At 36.7% G+C, this 9,645-nt stretch overlaps 1 protein-coding gene and 1 pseudogene across 1 annotated transcript; both read left to right on the top strand.

Moving 5' to 3' along the window:
- Positions 668-4,777, top strand: LOC109228054 (annotated as a pseudogene).
- On the top strand, positions 6,125-9,565 carry LOC109227360 (rop guanine nucleotide exchange factor 12-like). Its single transcript, XM_019392495.1, has 7 exons — positions 6,125-6,629; positions 7,093-7,209; positions 7,365-7,519; positions 7,607-7,681; positions 7,776-8,045; positions 8,456-8,776; positions 8,991-9,565. The coding sequence occupies exons 1-7, from the start codon at positions 6,497-6,499 to the stop codon at positions 9,342-9,344; spliced, it is 1,425 nt and encodes a 474-aa protein (XP_019248040.1). The 5' UTR covers positions 6,125-6,496; the 3' UTR covers positions 9,345-9,565.

Below are 9,645 nucleotides of genomic sequence, written 5' to 3'. Positions count from 1 at the left end.
ACTGCACCAGCAACCTTTCTGATTTGTATTGACTAAAGGATTTCCACCAAATCCTTTCTCTGCCTTCTTTTTCTTTTTACCCGTATAACTCCTCCTCTAGGTTTTAAATTTTTAAATTTCAACTCCTCTCTAATTAGAGCTTTTCTTGTCTCTTATATCACACCACTAGTCTTCAGATGGGCTAGGCCCACTAGCGTCCTTTCTTTGTTTCTTGTTTTATTTATTTATTTATTTATTTGTTTGCTTTGTTTTATTAGTTTGTTCCTTTTTTTTCATGTTTTTTTTGATTTAAATTATTTTCTAACTGTCCAATATGTACTCACTTAAAATATTGGGGTATTACAGAGACATCATCAGAATAGTGCTCCTAACAGCACTATATATGTCGTTCAACCCCATGAGGAATTGGACTAGTCTCTCATCTTGTAGTGACTTAACCATTTTTTACCTTTCCTCCACAAGTGCATGTGCATGAGCATGTCACTTTAGTGTATAAAGTATCAAGTTCATCCATGTCATTTTCAGTTTGGTGAAATAGCCTGCAACATCATTTGAAGCTTGAACTAAATCACTAAGTTCCTTTTGCAGGTGGTAGAGTTTGGCACCATTTGATTGTCCAAACCTATCCTCAAGATCAGTCCATAAATTCCTTGCAGACTTAGAGTAAATGGCACTCCCAGCAATGTCTTTGGATAGAGAATTAAGAAGCCAAGACGTTACCATGTCATTGCAGCGATTCCATAACTTGAATTCTGCTGCAGCTGAAGCTGGAGAAGGACAACTTCCATCAATGAATCCGAGCTTATTCTTTGCCGAGAGGGCAATGAGAATGGATCTCCTCTATCCTCCATAACCTTGGCCATCAAAAGAAGAGGCAACCAAGGTCATACCTGGAGAGTCAGAGGCGTGAAGATAATATGGACTATTAGGATCCACGATTGTGGAGGTCCCAGATCCAGTAGAACCCATTTGAATTAAAAAAAAAAAAATTAGAAGGAGCAGCTTAGAGGTGCTCTGATACCATGTAGAAAAGTGAAATAAACGAGAGAGTATTGAACAATTTTCTGTTGCCTTCTTTCATTGAATGTGCACCTATTTATACAATTTACGAGCTAAGGGAATAAAATAATAATCAATGAATTCTATACAAGTGTCTAACTAGTATTGGCTAAAAGAATAACAAAATAACTACCTAAGGAATCCTATATAACAAACTCACGTGGGAATAGAAGGATCCAGAATGGGATCCAATATTTTAACTCTATCTAATTGATCTGTATAAATTGAGCAGATGGCCCAAGTGTCTGATTTGTCTGAGGCCCAAATGTTGAATTAAACATTGAATGTATCAAAGGCCCAGGTGCTGAATCAATCAGCTTTGAATATATCAAACCTTTACCTTTTTCTTCTTCTCCATTAAGGTCTTCTTCATCTGCTCCATTAATACCAGAGTTAACATGGACAATATAAAGATGGGGCCCAACATCGGGTAAATAATGAGATGGGCCTGGCTCTGATATGTGATAAATAGACGTTGGGCCTAACTCAACTCCAAAAACTAGCTCATGACGCGAAGATTGTTGAAGACTATATAAGGAATCCAAGTTACCCGTTTTGAGCCGTTGTGGGACTCAACATAGTCTGTGTCTGTTGACGATTTTGAATTTTAGAGACATTCCATATTAATGCAATTAAATGACAGAAACAAAATTGAGGTTAACTTGCTGAAAGTGTCATTCTTTAATGTACGAGTTTTTGACCTTCCGGCTCTTTGTGTTTTCTAAGCAATTCACACATAGTTCAGTTATGTGATTTTACTGTTATAGTGGAAAAAGTTCAGTTATAATTTGACAAAGATTAACTTTACTGTTATAGTGATAAAATTATAGTGATAAAATTCAGTGCCGACACATGAAATTGACATAAAGTAGATGTTACTACTGAAGTTTGGCATGCATTTCAGGAACTGCAAGTTGGGTGGAGAGTAATTGTTGGTTCGATAATTGGATTCTTCGCTGCTGCTTTAGGAGTGCAGGAGGAGTAGGGGGAGGTGGTATCTTTGTTCCCATGCTTACTTTGATCATTGGATTTGATCCAAAGACATCAACTGCAATATCGAAATGTAAGAATCCGTTTATTATCTCCAATGTTCATAATTACCATGCTGCTCTTGTATTTGAGGAGATCTGTTACTAAACTTAATTTAAGGTGAGAAGCTTCTTGATAGATATCACTAAATGTTAGATGATTTTAGAATCAATATAGTGCTGATTCGTTTGTGTGTTATTCAAGTTTTACTAGAGCCACGAGCTACTTGTGAATCAATGCTCTGCTGATTCTTTGAGCATTTTGTTTTCTTGTAAGGTATGATCACAGGTGCAGCGGGTGCAACTGTCTTCTATAACCTAAAGCTGCGACATCCAAGAATGGACATGCCCATTATTGATTACAATCTAGCTCTTCTTTTCCAACCAATGTTGTTGCTGGGTATCAGTATCGGAGTTGTTCTCAACGTACTTTTTGCAGAGTGGATGGTTACAGTCTTATTGATCATCCTTTTCATAGGTAACGCAGGGTTTACAGCTTCATTCTTACCCATGTCATCAAGATAATTATTCTGATTGGTTATGGTACTTGCAGCGGCATCAACTAAGGCATTTTCCAAGGGTGTTGAGACTTGGAAAAAGAAACGATGTTATCTCTTATTCTATCCTGTGATTTGTAGAGTATAATAGAAGATTGAGTCTCTGAGATACATTGTTCACATATCTATTTTGACATCCAGGAAGTTGCTGGACGCTTGGCATCTGGCGGTCAGTTGCTTCATTAGCTGCTCTATCTTCTAGAATATCAGCAGCGGTATTTGACCAGTTAGTTTCCTGTGATATTATGAACTGGAATCAGGTGCTGGTGATGAAGAAGTAGCATACAAACTTCTACCTGAGGGTCCAAATAAAGGTTCTAGAGTTGAAAAAGAAGTTTATAAGGCAACAGAGGTGATTACCCTGTGGCCCAATTTACTTTACTTCCCTTTTCTGTCTGGTCCAATTTACTTCTCCACCTACATAAAAAAATCCTGCAATAAAAATAATTTTCAGCTTTGTATTATACTTTGAAATGAAGTCCTACATTCCACGCCACTTATACAATATCACCTGCATAATAAAACTTTAATTTGAAGGGTTCAATGATATATGGTGTAAACCCAGTCATTTTAAGATCTAATCCTATCTCCGTTGTCCCAAGCTGCCAACTTCATTATTCTCCAATGGAAAAAACTAAATGTAACTTCAGTTTTTAATCTCTTTAGTAGTCAATTGGGGTCTGCTAAAGTGGGACAAGGGAGCGTAGAGTGATTGTTTTTTGATAAGATGTCCTCTTGTGCTAATTTGTTGAGCTTTTCCAGGTGCCAATTGTTGACAATGTATACTGGAAGGATATCACCGCACTTATTGGTGTCTGGATCGTTATCCTGGTTCTGCATATATCCAAGGTTCTTACATTTATCTCTTTGCCTTTTTCCAAGGGCGTTACACATTTAGGATTGCCTTTTATGCTGTCCTGCATTTATTAGCGCATTGATGGAAAGCTATCATTTTTTGTACAGAATTATTCATCAACTTGTACCGTGGCATACTGGAGCTTAAACTTCTTACAGGTATGTGTTGCTATTGCAATGCTAACTGGTCTGTGTGTGTATTCTCCGCTGCTTCTCAAAGACATGTAATCCCTTCTATACCTTATTTAGTAGCAAAACTTCTTAAAATTGTTCTTTTTCTACAGAACTAATGTGGATTGTACCTCCATATCTAGGCTTATATTGGTATTGATATTTGTGGCATGCTCCTGAGTTGTGGCTATGTTGAATGACCTATAACCTTCTCTTCTCCGATGAATAGAGAAGTTTGACTAAGATGATGCCGATGTTTCAGGTTCCTGTTGCTGTAAGAGCTTCTGTATATCAAGCAGTTTGCCTGTACAAGGGATCAAGGGTGATCATGTCAAGCAGAGATGCCGTAATAGTTTGGAAAGTGCATCACTTAATTCTTTGCTGTTGCTGTTGCTGTTGCTGTGGCATTTTGGCTGGTATAGTTGGCGGACTGCTTGGTCTTGGTGGAGGATTAATTTTAGGACCTTTGCTTCTAGAGCTAGGCATTCCTCCCCATCTCATTTTCCATTTTGGTAATTTGGCTTTCTGTTGCCAATGATATAAAAAGCTGATTACATGATATTGGTAAATGCAGGTATCAAGTGCCACTACAACCTTTGTTATGGCATTTTCCTCCTCTATGTCCGTCATACAATATTACCTGCTAAGACGCTGGGATTATAGGTGGGGAGTGCTGACCATCTAAGCAACCCCCTCTTGTTATGACATTTTCCTCCTCCATGTCTGTCCATCATTCAAAGCTTCTTATGAAACTGTTTATTGATTTTTGGTTTCTCTTTTGCAGCCCTGTATTTTGTTGCTATAACCACTATCCCCGCCTTTGTAGGACAGAATGTTGTAAGGAAAATAATTAGCATTGTGGGCAGAGCATCTGTCATTATCTTTGTATTGGCCTTCACAATCTTTGTGAGCGCCCTCTCATTAGGCAAGTATTACTCACTCTGTTAATATGGTTCACATTGTATTTTTTTTTTTTTTTTACCAGCAGAGCTTCTGTTACTAAGTTTCTTTATTTGTGTAGGTGGTGTTGGCATATTAGACACTATTAAAAAAGTCGAGGAAGGGCAGCATATAGGATTCGACAACATCTGTGCATACAATTCTTAAGCAAAATTACTATCAGATCTCAAGTTTAGGTCAATTTGTATATTGTTTCTCTTGGTGATAAATATTAGACAGCCTATTGTTTTGGTTTATAACTTGATTTTCTCATGGAATTTATCAAATGATTTCATTGAGATACCTTCTGTCATAAAATATTTCAGTGAAAATGTCTATATATATTCCCTCATGGTATGAGTAAATAGTTTTTTAATGCTAAAAAATGCTCAACCTTGCCAAGTGGATTGAGTGCGTTGAACTTGAAAGGAATGATGAAATTGAAAAGAAAATAAATGCGAGGAAGATAAGAAAAGTTGGGGTATGCAATCATCTTATAAAATTGTTAAATGAAAGAGTTTGCTGTAGCAACTAATTTAGTATCTTAGCGCAGCTAATTGATTAACGCGGTTAAAAAATCAGGATATTTAAGTTTACCGAAAAGGGCCAAATATATTTATGTACTATCAAAAAAGTTCAAATGTACCCCTTATTATACTTTGAATCTAAATATACCCCTATCATTATACTATTGGTTCAAATATATCCCTTTTCTGTTAAGTTTATCCAAAGTGGATATCCAATCCTATGTGGCACTCACATTTGCTGAGGTGGATGTCACGTGGCTTGCCAGCTCAGCACCACTAACCCATTTTACCCCTCCCTTCTATTTTTTTTTTCACCACTAAAATTTCCTTCTCATCCACCACTATTGCCACCATTACCGCTACCATGAAAAATATTATATTTCAAATTTTAGTCTTTTATATATGCATTAAGGGCACCGAGATGGCATGTCATGTGACATTCACCTCATCAAATATCATTGCCACGTAGGATTGGATGTCCACCTTGGACAAACTAATAGAAAAGGGGTATATTTGAACCAATAGTATTATGATATGGGTATATTTAGACCCAATGTATAACGATGGACATATTTAAAATAATACAGGGGTATATTTGGCCCTTTGCTGTTAAGTTTATAACAATGTGTAGATTTTTTACACTATCACGTTAAGTAACTATATGTAACTCTAACGAAAAAAAAGGATAATAACGTGCTACAAAATTAACTTAACCTATAACTATATGTAACTCTTTATAAAAAAATAGGATAATAACGTGCTACAAAATTATGGTTCGAGTCGAGTTTTTGGTATCTTCCTATCAACTAGAACTTTTTCAACTAGAATAACTTCATGCTTGGACACGTTTGAACTTATCTTGAACACCTTTTAACTAAGTTGTGTGGCCCGACTTGTTAAAGCAAAATTGAGCCATTAATTGTCCTATGGAAGCCAATAAGAAGCAAGCATATAATGCAATTCCATAATTAGTCAAACCAGAGGTGACATCTTATCTCCATCATTCTCAAACATTCTCAAAAACATGCACCCCACGTTGTTCCAACCATTCACTAAACTAAGAATTAACACCAAAAGTTTCTTTCATTCTACATCAAGCAAAAACACTTTGCCTCCACCTCTTCTCCCTTTCTCTGCATCAACTTTTCCTTCATTGTCAGTTTGTCACCTCACCTCTAACCCCATATCTTTTTCTTGGTTAATGGTCATAAGTTTCAGTTCTTAATTGAGATTATACATTTTGTTTGAATCAAGAAAAATATTGGTTCGAGCACTCTACGTAGATAATGAGATCTACAGTTGTTGCCCTGTCATGTTTTAATGGAATGTTGTGGAATTGAAAGACAGACAAACGTGAAGCATGATTCTTGAAACGAAAAACAATTCAATGGCTGGGGGCAGGGCGCTTAAATGTAATGAGACTTTCAAGTCACGATTGGCCAATGATTCAGGTGTCGCGTCTAGCCCTCGCGCCCAACAGAACCAGCCTTCAGGTAAATCATTTCCCTTCTTTTTGATTCCTGATTTTGTTCATTCTACATGAAACACAAATATGAAAAACTTGGATAATTGTTAAAGCTCCTCAGGTCATTGACAATTGCTAATTTTCAAAGGAATTTGTATTTCTAACCACTCCTTCCTCTCTGTCTTCCTTTATGGCCTTAAGTTATGGACAAAACCTGGTGAAATGTTTGAGAGCCTCAACATTTTAACATGTCTGTAACATTTAATACGATCTGCCAAAAGCAAACAAAATGTTCCATTTCTCCTTTAGGGGTCATTTGGTTGGGAAACAAGTTATCCCGTGATTGTTATCCCACCCTCCCATAGGAATAAAATAACACTACAATATTAATTATCCCTTTATCCCTCGTACCAAACGAGCCCTTAGGGGTTTGTCCATGTTATATGCTTTTACCACATTGTTGACACACGAACTCGTTGGCTTCTGTTTAGATATGGAGCTAATGAAGGAAAAGTTTGCAAAGTTGCTCCTTGGTGAGGATATGTCTGGTGGAGGAAAGGGTGTCTCTTCTGCGCTGGCTTTGTCAAATTCAATCACAAACCTAGCAGGTAATCTTTTTTGTGAATTTCAAAAAAGCAGAGAAAAAAGTTTCAACCATTTCTTATCAATGTCTGGTATGTTAATTTTGAGAGAGATTATATGAAGGTTTCTTGTATATAACTATTCTTTTTTTCTATTTTGTCTTTCTTTTCACATAATGCAGCTTCCGTTTTTGGAGAACTGAAGAGATTAGAGCCAATGCCAGCCGAGACAAAAGCCAAATGGAGAAAAGAAATTGGTTGGCTTTTATCAGTCACAGATCACATTGTTGAATTTGTTCCTTGTAATCAAAAATCAAAAGATGGAACAAACATGGAGGTATACCTCTCTCGCTCGAACTCTTTGTTGTATATTCCATATATCTTCCTAACAACAACAAGAGTCATACATTCATTTATTTATCAGGTTATGATAACAAAGCAGCGATCCGATCTTCAAATGAACATTCCAGCACTACGCAAGCTAGATGCAATGCTTGTTGTAAGAAATATGAAGTTCTTTTGTTTTCATTTTCCTTATGTCATTGTAGAATTGTTTCCTCATTGATGTTTATGTCTTGTTTAATAATCAACAGGATTGCTTAGATAGCTTTAAGGATCAAAGTGAGTTTTCCTATGTATCGAAAGATGATCAATCAGAGGATGGAAAAAACAGCAGGAATGATGACAAATGGTGGATACCGACTCCTAAGGTTCCTCCTAACGGCTTATCTGATCCTATGAGGAAATGGCTGCAATTTCAGAAGGATTCAGTAAACCAAGTTCATAAAGCAGCCATGGCTATAAATGCTCAAGTCCTGTCAGAAATGGAGATCCCAGAAAGTTATATAGAATCCCTACCCAAGGTACAAGAAAGGAAATAGATCCTGAATCTCACTCATTTTAAGGTTTTTTTTTTCATTTTTAGCCCCGCGGCCTAAAATAATTACAAGCGGTAGCCCAAGTAAACAAAACACATATGTATATTATTGAGTCGAGGGTCTACTGGAAATAGCCTCTCCGACTTCTTAAAGGTAGGGGTAAGGTCTGCGTACACACTACCCTTCCCAGACTCCACTTGTAGGATTACACTGGGTTTGTTGTTGTTGTTGTTGTTGTTGTTGTTGTTGTTGATTATGTATATTATATGTATATTTATACTTAATATACAAAACATATACATTTGCCGGCTATTATTTTTTTGGGCGGCCCAAAAATATAATAATCCTTTTTTAAACTTACTTCAAGCTAACATTTCTTCTTTTACTGTGTTTAGAAAGGGAGAGCAAGCCTAGGAGATTCGATATACAAAAGCATCACTGATGAGTACTTTGATCCGGATTACTTCTTCACAACTATGGACTTGTCTTCAGAACATAAAATTGTAGACCTAAAGAACAGGATCGAGGCTTCTGTAGTTATTTGGAGAAGAAAAATGAACGCTAAAGATGGGAAATCAACCTGGGGTTCAGCTGTTAGTTTTGAGAAGAGAGAAATCTTTGAAGAAAGAGCTGAGCTTGTCCTGCTGATTCTTAAGCAGCGCTTCCCTGGAATTCCTCAGTCAACACTTGACATTAGTAAAATCCAATACAACAGAGTACGAAGCTGCATGTTGCAACATTTACTTTCAAGTTTTCATATTCAAGAGAACCTAGATTTTTTGAGATTATCCATATTCTATTCGTTGTTCCTCGACTTGTTTCATAGTTTCTATTTTGGCCACGCATGGCTAAACAAAAAACTTCAATATTATAGAGGATCTAGTTCTTGGACTTTTACATAATAATGGAATTTTTTTCTTGATTTTGCAGGATTTGGGGCAAGCTGTTTTAGAAAGTTATTCAAGAATAATAGAAAGCAGGGCATTCACAATCATGTCGCGAATTGAAGATGTTCTCCAAGCAGATGCGAGGGCCCAAAATCCTTCCAATGGAGAAGTAAAGAAATCACTACCAGATACAGAAGAAGTAGGGAAAACACTATTGGACTTCATCGGTTGGTCAGCGGACCAAGAAGATAACAACACAAAGAAAGATTTGAAGGAGGACTCAACTAAAGATGTTGATTCAAAGTTACTATGCAAACCTCATAACATAGTCACCAACAAGAGATTTTCTTACCTAGAGAACTTAGGTATGTGTAGAAGTCCAACAGCCCGTCACTAACTGATGGCAGTGCAGAATATTAATTAACTCATTGAAGTGTGAGAGCTCAGCCTCAAATGTACATGTTGAGATGGATCGCAACCATCTAGGATTTAACTAAGCCATTCCTTTTTGTACGTAGGGAAAGTTAGTAGACCTACTGGGTCTGTGGCACTTCATTTGAAGTGATTTACTCTGTACAAGACGTTACCTCGTTAAAGAACAACGTGAATTTTTGAACATTTTTCAAATAGTCCTATCCTAAGTTGTATGGCCTTTTGTCTTCAGATTTATTGGATAGAAAGTCTGTAATACAGATTTG

This window comes from Nicotiana attenuata, chromosome 6, assembly GCF_001879085.1.
Source record: "Nicotiana attenuata strain UT chromosome 6, NIATTr2, whole genome shotgun sequence".
Lineage (NCBI taxonomy): Eukaryota > Viridiplantae > Streptophyta > Magnoliopsida > Solanales > Solanaceae > Nicotiana > Nicotiana attenuata.
Note: the sequence above shows the minus strand (reverse complement) of the source record. Positions and strands in the feature narration are given on the sequence as shown.